Here is a 19,858-nt window from a genome sequence, read left to right on the forward strand (position 1 = left end):
ACCCACGAAAGCTCATGCTCCAAAATGTCTGTTAGTCTATAAGGTGCCACAGGATTCTCTGCTGCTTTTACAGATCCAGACTAACACGGCTACCCCTCTGATATAAGGAAATGAAGGCGCTGTAGGAAGTGATTTGGTGGCTTTCCCATTGGCACGTTTCCTTCTGCCTCTTGGATGAGACACAAAATGAGTTGTCTGAGCTCAAGGGCACTTTGGGGAAGAATATGAGTGTTTCTCACATTGGAATTTGGCCAGAATACCTACAATTTCCTCTGCAGGTTTCAAATGGCCACAATATTCTTCACTACCATCCCACAACTTTCATTCAGTGCCACTGTGCATTTCTGAACAGTTGTCACATTCCGCCTGCAGGGCGGCTGCACTTCAGTGGCTGGTCCAGTGATTCACATGCCTCTAACTGGGCAATTAATTAACAAAATCGTAAACATGCCTTGAGATCCCTCAAGATGAAAAGTGCTCAAAACACACTGCCGTCTCCCTGGGGTGCAGGCCCCAAACATCAGAGGAGGGACCAACTGGACAACTACTAAGCACCAACTCACAACTCATCAACTACTCATTGATGGAGCCACCTGTGATGACAGGCACTGTCCCAGCCCATGCTACAGGGCACAACTCAGCCTTTGATTTACAAAGACACCATCTGTGACCTTCAAACACACATGCCCATTGTAAGAAGCCAGTGGGGGAAAAAACCTCCAATTCTCACTCTCTCTCTCTCAGGCACACCACTCTCTCTTTCTCCAGTAGCTCCTAAGCCCTGTCTGTATTAGGGCCTCAGCTGATCAGATCAACACTACACTTCTGGCCTCCTCCACAGCCAGTTAGACAGTGCCTGAGCCCCAGGCGGATGAGAAAGGAGCCACAGTGTTACAGTTAACCCAAAGTCACAACTGGAGAAGGAAATCCTCCCCCAAAAGTGAAGCAGCTACAACGAAGAAGCAAAGCAGGAAGAGGCTTCGTTTGTTATGTGGTTTTTGAGACCAACTTTAGGGAAGTTGCTCTCCTAACTATTGAGCAACGGGCACTAAAGCTACAGCGCAGAGTGCAGCTGGGACCCGTCAGCCACACACAAGAAACGGACGCAGCAGTGGAAGGCCAGGCGGCCTCCTTTCTGTGGTTTGCAAATGACCAGGAGCAGGGATGCCTCAGCCAAGGGTCTCGGAGAGGCACCGACAGAGGGCGCAGTGAAGGGGGCGGGACACTCAAGGACTTAAGAGGGGAAAGGAGTGGGGGCGAATGAGGATGCCAGGGGGACAGGGAGAAGGCAGAAATACAGCCGAAAAGGGGGCCGAGGAGAGAAGCGAGGACTCCAGTGAGCTGGGGCAGGGAACGAGAAAGGGGCTGGCAGAAAGGGCTTGGGGCGGCCCAGGACAGTGGGGGCCTTTTCTATGGAGAGGGGCTCACCCGGGCATGGCACAAAGGAGGGGCCCGAGGAAGGCTGGCCCCGGGAGGCGGAGAGAGCTGGCCCGGGGCAGGTGGCCATGTGCCCTTGCTAGGGGGCTGAGGGAAGCGGGGCTGCCGTGGCCCGGCCACTCACCCTGGATGTCGGCGGCCAGCGCCCGCCAGGTGGGGGCGAAGTGGACGCAGTGGCCGCACCAGGAGGCGTAGAACTCCACGAGCCAGGCGCTGCTGGAGTTGAGGACGCTGCTCTCCAGCGTGTCCACCTGCAGCAGCACCAGCGGGTCGCCGGGCGAGTAGAGGCCACCGGGCCGCGCCCCAGGCAGAGCAGCCGCCAGGAGCAGTAGCGGCAGGAGCGCGTGCGGGTGGCAGTGCTGCCTCGCCATCTTCCGCCGGGAGGGAGCCCGCCGCAGAGTGGCTGCTGGCCGGGCCGGGCCGCGGGGGAAGAACTTTGCGGGCGCAGCTACAGCTGCCTGTCCCCGGCCAGCGGGGGAGGAGCTGCAGGCGGAGCTGGGCCGGGCGGGCCCCCGCCGTCCCCGCCCCTTCGTCGCAGAGATCGCACTAGCGTGGGCCCGCGACAACAGGCACGCGCGCGCGCGCTCACTCTCGGGGGATGGGCAGTGGCGCAGCTCGCCTCCCGTGCAGCCCCTCCTCGAGAGCCGGGTGTCCAAGGCTGGCTGGGCGGCAGCCGGGGTGGGGACCCAGCCAGGGCTCTCTTCAGGCACGGGCACGCCCGGTACCTGGCGAGCCCTTCCCGCTAGCCGTGCTGGTTCTCAGGCTCTGCTGAGCCAGGAGGCACCTGGGAGCAGGGTGCCAACCCCCAGCTACACACACACACAGCGAGGGGTTTAAAGCAGCAGCGCCCCTGTAAAACTTCTCGACCTGCAATAAAATGATACCCACGCAAGAATGACTCTGGTTCCTACTGGGCATAGGGAGCGTCTCCTCCTTTACACTGTGCCTGGTGGCTCTTAAGTGATTAAGATGGGATGGCCCAGGACAAAGGAGCCCCCCCTTTCCCTTCCCTATGGGCGAGTCCCTGCTGTGGGGGTTGTATACCTTTGAGCACTGGCAGGTAGATTGGTACAAGCCCCCAGCCAAGGGGCATTGGTTGGGTTATTTTTTCTTTTTTGTGGCAGTCTGGGCAAAGGCAAGAGGTTGGTCTCCACAGTGCAGCAAAGGAGACCTCCTTTATCTGAAACAAACGCCCAGCACAGCTGCCTCTCCTCATCCTAGGGCATTAGGGAGAAGTGTTTCAGGCCACTGAAATGCACTGGATCTAGGCCAAGGCAGTGAAAGAGATAAGACATCTAACAGACTGTTAGTCTATAAGGTGCCACAGGACTGGTTGCTGCTTTTACAGATCCAGATTAACAGGGCTACCCCTCTGATACTCGGTTGTTACAGTGATGGGAGCCAATAATATTCAGCAATCCAAGTGAGAGACCACCATCACTGTGGCAGATAGGAAACTTTGGGACAAATGTGTGACATTTCTTGAAATGAGGGGAATTTGAGAGATGTGCCTAGATAGACAGGAATTTTACCTTGGAAACCCAGAAGTAAAACTGATTTTAAACACTAATCATATTACACATAGCCCTGCCATGAACTGGTGTGTACGTGTACACATACACACACACACGACTTCAACTTTTTTTAAAAGACAAGATTAGATAGGACCTACCTAGTTATTCTAGGACAGTATTTTTGTTCAGGCTTTTTTAATTGTTTAAGAAAAGCCATGACATGGAAATATACATAAAGTCAGAAGTCACAGGCATTTTTCTGTATCCTTGATAATCTTTATTTTTCCATTTTGGTACAAAACACTGAAACTGTATTTGGGCTGCAACATGGAAACTGATCTGAACATAGATACCACACAAGAGCCAGCTAACCGTTGCAAACCAATTCCACGCTCCATGTTTATTCTTTCAACTTGTTGGAGAAAAATTCTCTGCTGGTGTCACCTGCAATGGAACTGGGCCAGTTTACATCAGCAGAAAATTTGTCTTGCATTAAAATGTCTTACTGAGGGTTCCTTGCTCTGTTCCCTTGTGCCAGCATAATGTTGCTGACCTTTTTGCTCTTTACATTAGACTCCCATGCAGCGCAGCTTTATCTTGGCAAAACACTAACTCGTCAGTGAAATCATTTAATGTTACCATCACGTCCACCCACCGACATGCAAAAATTAATGGATAAGGAAAAAAACATGGAAAATATCACAGAAATCAGGGTTCCAATGACAAATGGAATTGACTAGTTACACTTTTGAATTCAGAACCACCTTTAACCTCCATGCTCCATCACCCACAGGAAAGCCTGGCCTAAGCCTCTGAAACCTACTTATTTATACACATTTATTTAAACTGATAGCCCCTCCTTTTTTGAAGCTCGTTTGCTCCTCCTCCCCCATCTTTACAGTGGGGTGCACTGGGAAGCAATTCAACAATGAAATACTTAGTATTTACTGTTCTGTTTTAATCTGCTTTATTTTATATAGATAAATACGAAGGGAACACTTAACAGAAGCATCAGGAGAGCACGTCTGTGGTTAGTTACCACGTGATCTTATTGCTATCATTCTTATCCTGCTTCCCCCCAAACCCTCCCTATTCCTGGTCCCATTCCTGCATTGCAACCCATTCCTGCATTGCAACACTATAACAATCGTTGCAAGCACGCTGGGGCAGGAATCGAGTCATCCTCCTCCATTAGAGAAGCACATTTCAGGGCACTATAAAGTCACACACAATAATACATAAAAGCAGAGAAAATTAACACCTTGGCCTTTTGACAGCGTGAGTTTCAGATCCACTGGTCTCCCAGGAATCGTGGTTGTTAATGGCACTCCCCTTTATTTATGGCTTTGTTTATTGGTTCAGGTCTCAGAAAGCTCATCTTCCCAGAACTACACCTAGATATTTAGGGCAACTTGCTCTGCTAGAAGAACAGGATTCTGAGACGCCATTAGCATTCCAGCACTTGACAAAAGATGCAGCAAGCTCTTGTATGGAGCATTTGTATGTGATATGACTACTCTGCTTTCCTGAGCAAACCATCTTCATGCAAGAGGGATGTTTTTACAGTGTCTAACCCAGCCAGGCCCCAGTCCTGACCCGTGCCCTTAGGTGCTATGATAATAATCAATATTACAAATACAAAATTACAAACCTTCCATCTAAATGAAATACTGAGGACCTTCAGTGACTATCTCACTATACCATGCTTTAGTTCCCAGGGAGATTAGCGGAAAGACAGTGGGCACTTTGGTTGCCACGGGTAAGACTAGAGATGGGTTTCATGTGAAGATTCCAGTGCATTTATGAGACAGTGTTTTCAATGCACAGGGATTAGCACAGAGATCCAAATGAATTCTAGCAGTTTTGGTTGCATTTCACCAGGGAGCGGGATTAGCATGTAGCTCTCCCCATTCTTTGGTAGCTGTGGTTTAGGGCTTCCTAAACATTACTGCCCTGTGGGGTCTATGGATAGATTTCCAGATGGTATATCACAGGGGTGGTGAACCTGAGCCTGAGAAGGAGCCAGAATTTACCAATGTACATTGCCAAAGAGCCACAGTAATACGTCAGCATCCCCCCTGCATCAGCTCCCCCACCTACCGGCAACCCCGCTGATCAGCGCCTCCCCCTCCCTCCTGATCAGCTGTTTCACGGCATGCAGAAGCCCGGGAGGCGGGAAGGAAGGAGTGAGGGCATGGCAGGCTCAGGGGAGGCGGGGGAAGGAGTGGAGTGGGGACAGGGCCTGCGGCAGAGCAGTGACCACCCACCAGCACATTGGAAAGTTGGTACCTGTAGCTCCAGCCCCAGAGTCGATGCCTATTCAAGGAACTGCATATTTAACTTCTGAAGAGCTGCATGTGGCTCTGGAGCCACAGGTTGGCCACGACTGGTATATCATTTATTTTGTGGCAGTCCTAGTGACCATCACGTTCCCAGTGTACCAAGTGCAGTGCTAACACAGATAAAGAGACAGTCCCTGCCCCAGTTCAGTGCTCAGAGGGGTGGGGCAGATTAGAGTACCCAGAGAGACTTGCCCAAGTCCCTGTGTCCCCCGTCCAGAACTAGGGTGACCAGATGTCCTGATTTTATCGGGACTGTCCCTATATTTACTTGTTCATCCCACATCCTGACTGATGTTCGGTCGGGACGCGAATTGTCCCGATATTTTGCCCTCCAGCGCATGGGCGGAGGGGGCTTGTGCCCCCTCACCCCAACTCCACCCCAGCCCCCCCCTGACTCTGCCCCTTCCTCCCTCCCCAAATCCCCGCCCTGGCCCCGCATCTTCCCCAAGCTTGCCACATTCCTCCTCCTCATCTCTCCCTCCCAGGCTTGCGCTAATCAGCTGTACGGCGGCGCAAGCGCTGGAGGGATGGGAGAGAAGCAGGACGCGGCAGCCAGCGCAGGGGAGGTGGAGGCAGAGCAAAGGTGAGCTGGTGCGGGGGAGCTGGGCATGGAGCTTCTGGTGGGTGCTCAGCCCCCACCAATTTTTCCTATGCTCCAGCGGCTCCCCCGCCCCTTTTTTGGGTTGCTCCACCAGCACCCCCCCTCGTCCCGATATTTCATGTCTCTCATCTGGTCACCCTCCCCAGAACTCACTCCCCCCACCATCGCAGACATAAATTTGCGGTTACCTTTTCTTCACTGCTAAGGCCATCAATGGCCGTCACCTATATTACAAAAATAACATAATTGAACTGTGGTGGTTGTGGTGATGGATGTTTATTGCTTCTCTAATGCCATAAGAATGATTCAACATTTCAAGGAAGCCTCAGCTTTTTTACAAGACATTTTCATTGTGCTCCTTGCCATGCTTACTCATTCTTCAAGACAGGACATTCCAGTCCCACAGTATGAAGTGGACTGTAACTCAGGTTCTCTCAGCCTTTTCAGGTTTGGAATAATTTGATTTGATTGCTTAAGCTCTCCTCCACTCTAGCAATTGCAACAGATGGGTCCATCTCACCTGCCATTAGAGTGCTATGAAAAAACAAGAACTGCATCTTTGCTTGCAAGGCATTGGCAGATACTTTGCAATGCCCCATCTCTTCTAAGGGGTGAGTTAGAAGACCGAGTCCTGACTTGGGGCTTCCACTTTTCTGCCATAGAAATGACAGCTGGGGCTCTTGCTTTACCATATTGATTCTTTCCCCAGGGCACATCTGCTTATGTCATTTTAAAGAGACAACAACTTGATTTCATTAAGTTACTCTAGCATCATGAATTACAAACGTGTTAAAAATCAATTACTTATTCTCCGGCAAACCTGGTAAAAAGCCACATCGTCTTATCTAATTAGCCCAAATTTGATGACTCATTCTAGCTGCAACTCTAGCATCTTTATACGTGCATCAGTTATGCAAAGTGAAGGGAAAGAGACCACACCTCAAATGCTTCAACTCCTTACAAAGTGACACTCTTCCATGTTGCAAGTTATTTTCCATGCTTCCCGATACCCTAGGAGCTAGATTCATGTAGCTTGTTATGACCATCCCTTCATTAGTCCAAAGATGGGAGAAGGAAGGATGGCACACATCCTCATTCATTGACAGTGCGTGCTTTTCATTGCGTAATGGTGCTTGAATAGCATTTTTTTAAACCCTCTCCTAAAGAGGAGACTGGATGTTTCCTTCCCCTGGAACTGGAAAGAGCTTGACTGTAATCGTAAAGCAACAACAGCAGCCATTATGCCAGAAGAATTAATGAGGGATGTTTCTTTCACACCTTTTACTTCTGGAATAACTTTTATAAAAAATATGTATTTTAAAAGTCTCCTGGTGAATTGTTTCAAGATGAAATTAAGAAGAGGAAAAATTGGTCCCTTAGCTCAATGTTAAGGTCAGATCTCATAAGGCCCCTGTTCTAGGGCTCACTGAATATACCGTTTTTCCATGGACTTCAATGAGCTTTGGATGAAGCCCATATTGCCAAAGATCGAGCATTCTCATGGACTATAAGAGCCTCTATGACAGTAGTACACTAGATTGGAGAGGGGTTAAGAAAATCCCAACTGATTTACTTATATTCAGTCCTTGGCTTAGCTGAAGGGACTCCATGAATGCAAGTGTTACAAGATTCCTTACCTGTGTAGCACTGTCAGACAGAAGGGTTCAAAAAGGCCTCAAATTGTCATGAACAACTTAAAAATAATGTAATTTTTAAAATTCATGGGGGGCTCTTTTCAGTTGCCCCCTAGTTTTTGAGACTTTAACTGGTCATGGTGTCAAGCTTGTCTCCACAACTATGAGCCCTAAAAACATTCTTTCTTTTTTTAATTAAGGCCAAGATTCTCACAGTCACATGACTCCAGGAGCTTGGACTTAAGACAAACACTAAACATTGTGAGACTTGTGCTGAAATTGTGAGCGCTGGCAACACCGTCGACTAGCACTTTACCCTGGGATTTTGAAAGAGTCAGAGGGAATAAAGTGTCCAGTTACCACTGAATTCCAGTTGACAGGTGTGGTAGTACCAAGACCCATAAATAACCTGATTTGAGTTTATACCTGGGCCTTCATTTTTCCCCCTTTAAATCCAATTTCTTCAACATTAACAGATTTACATACAGTATTTTATTTAGATACCACCTAAACCAAGCACCACAGAGATTAAAGAGACAGACAAATCAGACTTCAAATCCAGGCCCTTGATCAGTCTGTTGGTGGAAGCTACCTGCAACTGATCTCATTGGATGATTGCTATTGAAGAAATGATTGGGGTCCCAAATATTTAGACTCCAGTGGTGAAAAACTAGGCTGAGATGAACATCTAGATTTGAAGCCAAATAGGCTTCTTTTTCCCCTCTTCTAACAAGGTTACCTCTGAGCTGCTGCAGAAAAGGAGGCTACCTTTCCTTAGATGTCCCCTTTCTTCCTTGGTCCTACTTTAAGTACCTTCTCCTATAAACACCCATTGGCCCTCTATTTTGTTAACCATTTGTTTTCCCATAGTGTCCGTTCTTTACCCTTTCCTGGAGATTTCCGCACGTGTATTTCAAACAGCACCATATCCTAGAAAGGGCAGGAAGGGCACAGGAAGAAAGAAGATAACACTCAGGGGTGGGATGGTCACTAGTACATCTCTGTTTGTTCATTTGTTACTTCAGACTCTGCTGCATCTCACTTCCTTCTCCAGAAACTAGTGCACTTCCCAGCCCTGTGTTTTGCTTGCATCTCCAACCCTGATCATGCCATCTACCGTAAACATTGTTATAACCCATACATATGTCTTCCAGCCAGCCTGCCTTCCAGTTACCCACATTTTGGGCTGGGCTCCCACGGAATGGTAACATCAGGCCAGTGAGCCGCAACTGTCCTCTTTCAATGCTTGTGCTGTAAGGTGGGCTCCTGGAGCAGTGTCTTCTGGCTAGCACCTTTCTTTCTGCAGTCCATTCATACGAAGGACTGAACTTTCCAGAAACACACTGCTTTGCAGGATGCTCCAAAATCTGAAGCAGTGTTACATTTCAGGCCCAACAATGTTCTTCAAGCAAGGCATTGTAGGCTGTATAGCCCAAGATTAAGATGCAGCTGATTGTACAATAGATGCTAGACAGTCCCCACTAGAATTAACGCTGTGGACTTTAGGAAGTACCTGCCCTGGCATTGCTCACTCAGAGAATTTCATTAGGTAACAAAATTCTAGGGCTGGGAGCGCTTGATTGAAAGCATTTATAATGTGATTGCACACCTTAAGTGGGGCAGGGAAGTGTTAATGCTGTAGATAGTCAATGCCAGGGTGAAGTAATAGGAATTCACAAATCAGGGAATAATATGGGGCTGCATCAGCTTGTTTACAGGCTGTGTTGGGAAGGGCCCAAAGCAGTGATGCAGCAGTTTGCTGTGCCATTCTCCAATTAATGGTGGCAATGTTGTCCTTTGCCAAGGTTTCCAAAAATGAAGACAAATCCAAAGATTAAGTTTCTAAACCTGAAATGCACCCAACACTGATTTCCAGTGAATATGCTCCTATCGTGAGCATTGGCATTATGACAGCAAAATGTGTCCTAAAGGACAGACTATGTAGTGGAAATTAGTTCAAGGGTGGGGATGGACAACGATGCATGCTCTCCCTGTTTGAAGCACCAATTTAGACACTATTCTGTTACACCCATTTGTCCAACCAGCAACCCACCTCAGTGCTCTGGTTTGCACAAATCCAAAAGCCTGAGTGAACTGAACACTGTAAGACTTGTTTCTAACTTGGTTCCTACATACTAAGAATTTTCCAAAACATTCTTCGTTGGGAATGAAGTGCTTAATTCTCCGCTCACTTTCTATTTAAACAATTTCAACCACACATGAACAATGAACCAATTTGAAATCTGACACGGATCGAGTCCTCACAGAAGACTGGATGATTTGATTTGTAAAAAAACCAAAAGGTTACTTACCTTACAGTAGCTGTGGTTCTTCCAGATAGGTTTTCCGTGTGGATCCCACTTGCGACACGCATACACTTTGTGCCCATGAAGATGGCACAAATGCATCATGCCTCAGTTTCCCCATCTGTAAAATGGGGACAATGAGGCTGACCTTCGTAAAGCGCTTTGAGATCTACTAAAAGCACCACATAAGAGCCAGGTATTATTACTATTAATGTAATATTAAAGTTGTGAAATCAAACACTCAAATTCCCAGGAAACTCCAAAAAGATAAGGTTGCTCTGGCAACAATAATTCCCCCATGATTCATATAGGTAGAATTCATTATGCCTCTTTCCTTATTAAATGGAAACCCTAACCTATTATTCTATCAATGTACAGCATCAAATAAACAGGATGTGTAATGTGGAGAAGTTAAAATAGCTAGACAGCAAGCTTAGTTGTAGGAACATCTTGACCAAAGTGGTTGATCTTGCAACCTTAATATTGAATCAGTGCTAGTTTTTTTTGCATTTAATGACGACTAGGGCCGGTTGTCACGAATCCTGTGATTTCTGCAATTTACAGTCAAAGCCGTGGCTGCTCAATAGCCTTCTGCAGAGCTCCATTAGCTTTCATTTTTAAAATTACTACACTTCTAACCCTTACAATTATGAAGGTAATCTTCCAAATATGAATCAAGTGTAATGGATGCAGTACTGCCTTCCTAGCAACCTTCTGGAGAACACTCCTTTTTACTATATAAAGATGAGTTCAGAGAAGACAAGAGCAGACCCATAAAACCATCTCATTTAGGAATATATAACAAGATCTAGGATCGTTTCTAGGAAAATTTTATCCACTTCTTAAATATATTATTAATATTTCCTATTTGAAAGGAAATAACACATTTTTAGTATAATTTTAAAAGGAAGATTTTTAAAGTCCATTTTGAAAAATTTATCATGACTCATTTTTAATCTTTCCAACTAAAAATTGTGACTTGTATTTTTGAAAAACAAAGCAATGATTTTTTCTATTTTTTGCCACAACACTCAGCCAGCTTTAACAAACATGCAAGGACACACTATAAGGTATTATTACAATTAAGGCAATTATAATGGGATTTAGCAGATTGTAACTCGGAGCCAAAGCACAGCATCAGAGATAAGGTGGAATATGTTACCAAAAACAAATCCACAGGCACCTTCAGAATTATCAGCTATTTGTGTAATTACACTCCATTTTATAAAGAAGCAGGAAATAAGAATTAATTTATAAATCAGTTTATTTACAGGTTTTATCCTCAAAGTACATTTCAGTTAACAAAGATATTTACATTGGTATACACAGGGACAACCCTGGTTATTTTACAGTTCATAATTACAAAAAACCCCACATCCCTTAACTCTACTGTGCAAAGCTGCACTGGATGCGATTATTGGCTGAAAACTGGCATGGAAACCAGGTTAACGGGTTATTTACACAAACACAGTAAACAGGTTTATTTATTTTAATATCTGCACAATACAGTACACAGGGAGAGAGGGTCTCCCAAGGCGGCTTTGCAAATGTATATAAAAAGGCTCTGCAAAGTCAAGGAAAAAACCTATTAAATGCAGGTTAATTACAGTACTCCTTTTTCATCTGTATATATTTTTGCATTTTTAATTTTTGTATTTCAAATATGTTCCGGATATTTTGCTTTTCTCCATTTTAGCTGATTTGTAAACACTTCAAAATTCCTACAATTTGAACTAGATACCTTGTAAGTTTCAACTGTTACTCTGCTGAATAGAATTTGTTCTCCTAGTATTCTTAAGGTAGCAACGGGATCTGAAAGTCTGAACTACACTCAGTTCTTTGCAAAAGAGTTATTTAAATGCTCTCTAACGCTGTGCTATTGAAAATCTTTTGCACATACACAATTTATTCAAGTATTGCAAAAAGCTAAGGCCACTTTTTCAAGAAAGGAAAGTGAACAAGATAGATTTTTCAAACAGGCCACCAAACCTTATGAGCAACAAAACCTTTTCTGAAAGGTAAAGTAGTAATAGCCCAGATCTGTAGCTCAGGCATTATCCTAGTCTGAGAGAAGTGGTCTCTCTCCATATTCATAAAAACCTAGGCTATTCTACCTTGCATTAATAGACCTCCTCCTAGACTGAAAAGGGATATCGGTCTTCATATCGACTCTATCCAGCACTTTCTGACTCTGCCATAGAGGGATCACCCTATTTTTGGGCTCAGAAAAATTTTGGAGTTTCCATGTTCCCTCAACCTTGGATTTTCCAACACTGTTGCACCAAGATAATTCAACCATGACCCAGATAGAACACCCTGGGCTTGACAAAAAAAAGGAGGGCGGGGGAGAAGAGAAAATTCCACTTCTCTTTATTCAACTCAAGGATTCCCCATACTGCTTCAACAATTGATCACAAAAGCCTGACCTGAAAGGACCATCACCAAGTGTCAATGAACATCAGTTCTAGCCTCCAGTGTACGTCAACAATTATCAGGTGTTAAGAATGTAATTTAACAGCCTTAGTTGTTTTAGTCTAGGCTGCTCCCATTACGAATTGGTACCAAAAATAAATGGTGATCTCTCCAAAACCACTACTTTTACACAGTTTCTTTTTGCCCAAAGAGCTGGAGAGGTAGCAACTGTTTCTGCAGCTGATACCTAGATATTTGCTTACTCAAGCCCACAAGGGCACAAGTAATCTCCAATCTTCTTCCACATCTTGAAAGACTGCCAGTACAATACACTCTCTGCTGGTGCTTGTACCACACATGCACAAACTCTATAGCCCAACAGGAAGCCTCATAGATGCAGGCCATCTTACTATCCCAGCAATGGCCACGGTTTCTAGGGATGGAAACTAACTCATTTCTATGAATCCCATGCCACAGACGAACTCTGCAGGTTTCTCTCCTTCTGTTGGTACTCTGCCTTCTTCTATAACTATGTATAAAAATAACAATATTCTCTGTTGAAAAGAAGATAGGCCCAGAAAAAGGAAACAGACAGTGACCTGATTAGTAACACCATACTGGTTAAACAGCAGCTGTAGTTGGTTTTTGTCAAATGCTTAAGACAATGTTGAGGTTCAACATCAGATACAAGTGAATCACTCATGAAAAAGATGCATGCCACCCATGAAAATCATCTGACTTCTGGACAGCTAGAAAGAACGCTACCACATACAGATTGATATGTGTGCCCTATCTGAGGTGTTCCAAGACACTATTTGCTCCTGTTTGTTCTTTGCTCAATAAGCTCTCATGGACGTGGCTCACCATTATAACTCACACATGAGGTGCTGGCACTACTACACCTGAGAATCTGATTGGATTGAAAATCCAACATTTCTCAGTGCTGTCCCTGATTTAAAGAATTACCAGTTGTGTGTCATTGTGCAAAATGCAAATATTTCAATGATAGTTTCCCAAAAAGGAAAGATGGAAAAAGAGAGAAACATAATGGAGCAGTAGCACACATATGCACAACAGGAAATCCAAGAAACAAAAACAGATGGAAGGAAAGGAGCAGAAATCTCCCCACATGCATATCATGCGCTGCAGCATCTTTGGGTGCCTCCTAACATGCTTTTGCATGCACTTCAATACTCCAACGTGCCTGGAGAACATGAATCTGCTTTGGGTCTCATTCCATGTTAGTAAACAGGACTTCCATTATTAAGGCATTAATACTCAATCCCAGATTATCTGTGTTCATCCAAGAAACACAAAAAGGGAGGACAGATTAAGAAAGCACTCAAAGACGAAGGGCACAGCTCCAAAAATACAACAGGGTGGCTGCCTACTGCCTAATGCTCTGGAAAAAGAACATCTGTGAGAAGGAAGGCAGGTAATGAGGGAGCAGGAAATATTTTCACATCTTGTCTTCAGATTACTTCCTTAAACACTCCACAATCACTGAAATTTGTCCAGGTGAGGCTCTTTTCATAGTCTTCCCCTTTCCTTCCCACATTTGACCACTGAAGTTTGTTTCTTTTTGACCCCCTCTGTCTCAAGAAACTGGATTTTTGTGCAAAGAATATGGACCCTAGAAGTTTCCAGGACAAATGCAATATTACATAGGTACCTTTCACAGGTTCTGTTGTTTCAAAACGTAAGACAGTGCAACCACTGCACTGGACATTTTCCTTAACTCCAATTTAATAAATTATCTTAAAATAAGTTAAAAATCCCACAACCACAGAACAAGTACACAGTCAAGCACTGGACATCACTTTCTTTGGTGAATACTCATTTCCCTAATCATTCAAATATCAGAGAAGCAGTTTTATTAGGGTTGAGTGGCAGCAAGGGAGGAAGCCGAGCTATTGAAGGCCAAAGTTTTGTGAAGAAACATTTTCCACTCCTGCACGTCTACTGCCTGAGAGAATCCTGAGTATCCATTTATCTAGGAGCTGCTGGTAGTTCAGGAGGTGAAGAAATGCTGCCTGGTAGGAGTAAAGCTGACCAATGTCTAGTCTATTATGCCCAGTTTTTGGTGGCCTTTACTTTGCTCTTAACTGAAGCAAATTAGACAGGAAACAAGTAAGAATTCTTTAGATGAATGCAAAAAAGCAAGCTCATCCATGTTCCCCTTTGTTAGCCCACCGATCGCATCTGGTACCACATCACATGAAGAAAGATGGGAATGGACTTCAAGGGAATTAAATGGACTCTTGAGTGGAAAAATTGATGTATATTGTTAGGACTGCAGATCCAAAGTGGTTAATAATGTAACACTATTAATTGCTGTAATGTCCATTTATGGCTAAAAACTGACAAGCAGTTACTAAAATCACCCAATACCCCTTTCTAAAGATCATTTCAGTTTAGATTGCTGACAGCAATTTTGGGCCAAGTGACCAGTACCTCAACCCAACCACATCCAACCACTTTTAGAGTACAATCTGAAGTTCACAGTCCCAGTCTGAGACAACGGAGAGGTACTGACATATATTCTCTGTGCTGAATTAGCAAAAGGATGGTGTGAACACACCACAAGCCAGCATCAAGTGAAAGACCATGCTTGTTTACAACAACAAATCCAGTGTAAGGTCTCTAAAGGTAGCAGGATGTAATACTGTGTTCCTTTATCACATCTGAACTGCCTTTAAAACCATGTATGTAAGTCCAGCAGCAATATTGCTATGGTGGTGATGTAGTATATGTCAGGAGTCAGAAAGCCCATGACAAGAAGTTTCGCAGTTTCTGGTTTATTATCATGGATGTCACAAAAGCAGTAGTCTCCCTTGTTTTTCATTTATCTGATTCAGAACGTTAATAGTGTCTCTGATTAAGGCCTCGAAGATCCCATCTGCCAACTGCATCTTCACACAGAGCTCATCCTCATCATAATTCACCCACTGAGCTTCTTCCTCATGGAGTTCCTGCACCTTGGATTTTAGAGGAAAAAAATGTGTTAACACTCCACTGTTTCTTGGAATATTATTTTTCAGGCCTTCTAGGACAAGTACAAAACAAGCACAGAAAAAGTAGAATAAGAAATAACTGGCAATGACAGAATTGTTTTTATATATATAAGTTGTTCCACAACAATTCTTAGTGCAGTAAAATGAATAGTTATATTATACAGCTGATCTCTTAACCAGATACATTACTTTTATCAGAATATTTTTATTTTTTAATTTTTCCCCTTTGGCTTACTGTTCATTTTAAAGAAATCCATTCTATTTTTATATAAGTTTTGTGCTTGAAAAACACTACTGATGTGTCATCATTCCTGATCAATAGTGTGAATTCAAATTGAAATATTCTTAAAAATTAATTAAATTTATAAAAAGTCAATGATGTGATCAGTGTTGCACAAAAGAGGAAAATATGATTGAAATCTGTAAGAAAGTACGAAGAAAAACAGGAGGAGGAAGAAGGTAGCTGATTAGAACATGGCTAAATAAGCATCAGAAACCCATAATATCAAAGAAATTTACATTTCACTACTAATTCTCCTGAAGGTAGAATAAAAAATGCTAGCAGGCAATGCTGTTGTGCAATACTATGATACTGCAAAACGATTTCTTTGTATAGCATATTTTATGCTTCACTGCTCTTGAAAGCATTAGTACTAACTGAATTATGCTACGTACAGCTAAATAATTTCTAACAATTAGATGATTTTTCATTTTCTTGTCCATGAGCAGATCCTGTAGTTCTTAATTGTTATTCAAAATTACCCCAGATGACGGGCTCCATTCAAGAACACAGACAGAAATCATCAGCAAATAACGCATAGTCCAAAGGCTGTAGTCAAACTGCATGTTACAAATATTACAACTGGAAATTAGACCTTTTGAGCATTTATGCTAAAATTTTGCTTCTATATGTATTTACATTAGTAAACCTTGAGTGCTTCAACTTGTTCAGAAAGAACATGAAATCAAATAAAACATTCTTTTGACTGCTAGGGAGTATCTCTTGAAAACTCTTCCACTATTTGCTCAGCTTCAGTGCTAACCCACACTGAGCCATGAACCTTATATTTGGCACAAGAGTATCTGTTTATCTTAATTAAAATATATTTATATTATATAATCAGAAAAGGAAAAGACAGAACCTCATTGTGGATAAAAGCTATCCCAAAATACATATGGACAACTAGCAAGAAGATCAGGCAGACATTACTTTGGAATACATGGTCAAAACAAGGCTGAAAAACTTTGCTTGTGATAATTGTATTAGTTATGATATCAACATCTATGGTATTTTACTCTATTTATATAATAAGGGAGCAGGGAAAGAGGGAGAACTGAAATAAACCCAGTACCCTCTTCCTCTTTGTTTAGTCTTTTGAGTTGTCTACACAAGGGGACTTCATCTGTTGAGAGTGTGAAAGGGGGCAAGCTACTGTACAAGAATTCTTTGCAATTTAATAATCCAAAAGTAACATGAAGGCCCAACAGGCTGCAATGGAGACCATAGAGGAAAAGAACTTCCAAGGTTCTAGCTATGTTTACAAGCCCTCAGTTATGCACGTGGTTTCACAGTTTGACAGCTCCTTTTATAGTTATTGAAGCGTTTGGAAAAAAATGCACCTTACCAAACAAGTGTGAAAGGGCAATTTTTAGGTGTCCCACACTTTCATTAGTGCTCTGCACACTTCCATAGATCCACCCTACTGTAGTTAAAGAACCTGTCATTTATACTTGTATAAGACAAAGGAACATCACTTCCTAATAATTCCTTTTTGTCATAACAGTATGGGGGGAAAAAAAGAGGGCTAACGGGAACCAACAGTTAAGGACAACGTGCTATGGCTTTGACTACAAGAAAACAAGGTGGCAAAGACTCTGTCAACCAACCCCTGTATATCAGAGGTCAGTCCTTTCACCTCCCCCCAGGAGAGGCTCTGAGAGAACAGTGTGACACTTTGTACCTCAGGGAAACACCCTGCACCTCTATGTTCATCCTTATAATATGACTGTGTGGTATCCAATGCAAAGTTTGTCATGTCAGGTGTCTTTGGAAGTCTCATGATGCACTGAGCATTGTTGTTATACTAATAGTAATGTTACAGGTTGTAAATTCATGTATATAGTTATGAGGCTGAAAATGTGTCCTCATGGCTTAAAACAAGCCCAGGCAAAAACTCTCCAGGAGCAGAGGGCCAGGCAAAACTCTCCAGGAGAAGAGGGGCAGTTCACATCTCATCAGGGCATGTATGGGACAAACCCAGCCCAGCCTCACAGGAACAAAGAACACTGGCCTAGGCAGCCACAAAGGATCTGTTGGTCTCTTGAGTGAGTCACCTCCCTTCTCTTGGTCAGTTTGGGACTCTGATGAGATAATGTTCACCTGAGTTGGGGGAGGGGGGAGCCAAGAGGGAAGAAAGAACATGATAAAAGGGAGAGACGTTTGCCATGGTGGCTCTCTCTTCCACCTCCATCTACAGACATGACCACCAAGCAACTTAAGCACTGATCAAAGGGGAGAGCCTGGCTGAAGGGAAACCAGCTAGTTTATGGTGAGAAGCATCTAAGTTTGTAAAGGCATTGAAAGTGTTAAGATCAGCTTAGAATGTGTTTTGCTTTTATTTCATTTGACCAAATCTGACTTATAATCACTTTAACTACAAAGACAGATTTTATAAATTTGTTTGTTTACTCTACCTGAGGCAGTGTGTTTGGTTTGAAGTGTGTCAGAGACGCCCCTTGGGATAACAAGTCTGGTATGTATCAATTTGTTTGTTAAACTGACAAACTCATACAAGCTTGCAGTGTCCAGCAGGAATAACTGGACACTGAAAGATGGAGGTTCCTAGGGTTGTGTCTGGGACCGGAGATATTGGCTAGTGTCATTCGGTTGCACAATCCAAGGAGCAGCTTACATGCCAAAGGCTGTGCATGAACAGGAGTGGGAGTTCTCATAGCAGAGCAGGGCAAGGCTGGCTCCCAGAGTGGAGGATTGGAGTGACCTAGCAGATCACTGGTCCAGATAACACCAGGGGAACGTCACAGACAGTTAAAGAAATTAGAAAAAGATACAAGAATATAGGGTGGCACCTCTCCTCAGAGGAAAGGAAGGTGGGATGAAGGATGACTGGGGAGTAGACTAAGAAAAGGAATTACAGAGACTAAATTTCTTTTGTTCTACACCACTCTTCTCCTATCCTTCTAATGGATTCAGTCAAAGACACACACTGCATGCACCAAGCGGTTCTCTGAGGGGGGTCTACCTTATCATGCCGATTGCAGAGCTCTACAGCTGAAGGAACACTCAGGTGCAGGCAGTCTAGGTGATAGTGCTTTATGAACATGGGTGGAAAGTGCCATGTGGCTTTCCATTTTTTCAGAGAGGCCTCAGTCCATGAAGTTACTGTGAGACCTTTAGTAGGTGATGATTGACCAAACTGGTACACTAGCACTTGGCTGGCTAATAAGCAAATGATACTGGTCATTACCTATCTGGTGGTTAAAATGAGTTTTTACACCCTTGCAGCAGTCTTAAAAGCACACAAAATTGTTAAAACTTTCTGAACTCTCATGAAAGAATTCAGTAGAACTTCACACCGCTGACAACAGGACTGAAGTTTCCCACCTTGGAGAGCAGCAGGGCTTGGCTAAAGTTGTGAACAGGACAGATTAACTAAAGTAGAATTCATGTTCCCGCTCAAGGATGAATTCTGGCAGGAGAACGAATACAATCTTACCTGGAAAATACTGAAGGAGGTGTGCACAGATGTGTAGGAGAGAGAGAAAATGAGGGAGCTTAAAATTCTCCCATCCGTCTGACAAAGTATTATGACAATTAAAAGCAGCACTTTAAAAGGGTAGCTTAGGCAACATCTGCGGAAGGAGACTTCCTCCTGGGATTCAAATGCAAACGTATGAGTACCTGCAAAATGAAGGACAGGTCCCACTGAGGAGTTACTGGATGATGCAGGGGTCTCCAACAAAACTGAATAAAAATCAGCTGGGAACTAGTGTCCCTGGCTCCTGAAAGAACTCCAGTAAGAGAGAGGACAGAAGAGCAGACGCTTAGGTTATAGACACTGAGCTCTTTTTGAAACCCTACAAATAATATGTCTTGCGCAGGCATTGATATTCTTCTTGTTGCCCCACTGAACAAAAAAACAGTTCCAAATTCATGCATATTTCACAGGAGTAGGCTCTCTGTTGCTAGCTAGAAAGACTAATTTCAGAACAGATTTCCTCTTCTAGGAAGCAGCTTTGCTTTATTTCCAATCTCTCCAAATCACACTGAATGAGTAAGATTGTGGGCCTTGGATCAACAGGTCCAGAAGGTCAAGCAATGGCCAATGACAGGCTCATCAGCTCAAAAAACTAAGGGCATGGGCCTTCAAGAGGCATGACAGCATCACCTCTGCTTTGTCCTACTTCACCTTCCTCAAAACTCTGAAAAGGGATAGAGGAAGAAAACAGTGGTATAGCTCCTTGTCCTAGTCCCATTCAGGTGGGGCAGGTGACCAAGCCCACAGGTAAGTAAAAAGCATGGAGACCTGGGAGAAGGGTCGAAATTTGGGGGGAGCATAGGCTGTTATAGCAGGGATAAG

The 19,858-nt window shown here is 43.8% G+C and overlaps 2 protein-coding genes across 4 annotated transcripts in view; both read right to left on the reverse strand.

Moving 5' to 3' along the window:
- The window catches only part of QSOX1 (quiescin sulfhydryl oxidase 1), a 42,305-nt gene extending 40,497 nt beyond the window's left edge, over window positions 1-1,808 (reverse strand). Inside the window, exon 1 of the mRNA XM_075067897.1 lies at window positions 1,562-1,808. Within this exon, the coding sequence (XP_074923998.1) occupies window positions 1,562-1,808 (247 nt within the window). The remainder of the gene's footprint in view (window positions 1-1,561) is intronic.
- A 9,272-nt stretch (window positions 1,809-11,080) lies between these two features.
- The window catches only part of CEP350 (centrosomal protein 350), a 166,940-nt gene continuing 158,162 nt past the window's right edge, over window positions 11,081-19,858 (reverse strand). For all 3 annotated transcript variants that reach the window (XM_075067898.1, XM_032796177.2, XM_032796172.2), the window contains one exon: window positions 11,081-15,224. In XM_075067898.1, coding sequence (XP_074923999.1) covers window positions 15,060-15,224 — 165 coding nt within the window. In that variant the 3' untranslated portion in view covers window positions 11,081-15,059. The remainder of the gene's footprint in view (window positions 15,225-19,858) is intronic.

This window comes from Chelonoidis abingdonii, chromosome 7 (genome assembly GCF_003597395.2).
Source record: "Chelonoidis abingdonii isolate Lonesome George chromosome 7, CheloAbing_2.0, whole genome shotgun sequence".
NCBI classification, from domain to species: Eukaryota; Metazoa; Chordata; order Testudines; family Testudinidae; genus Chelonoidis; species Chelonoidis abingdonii.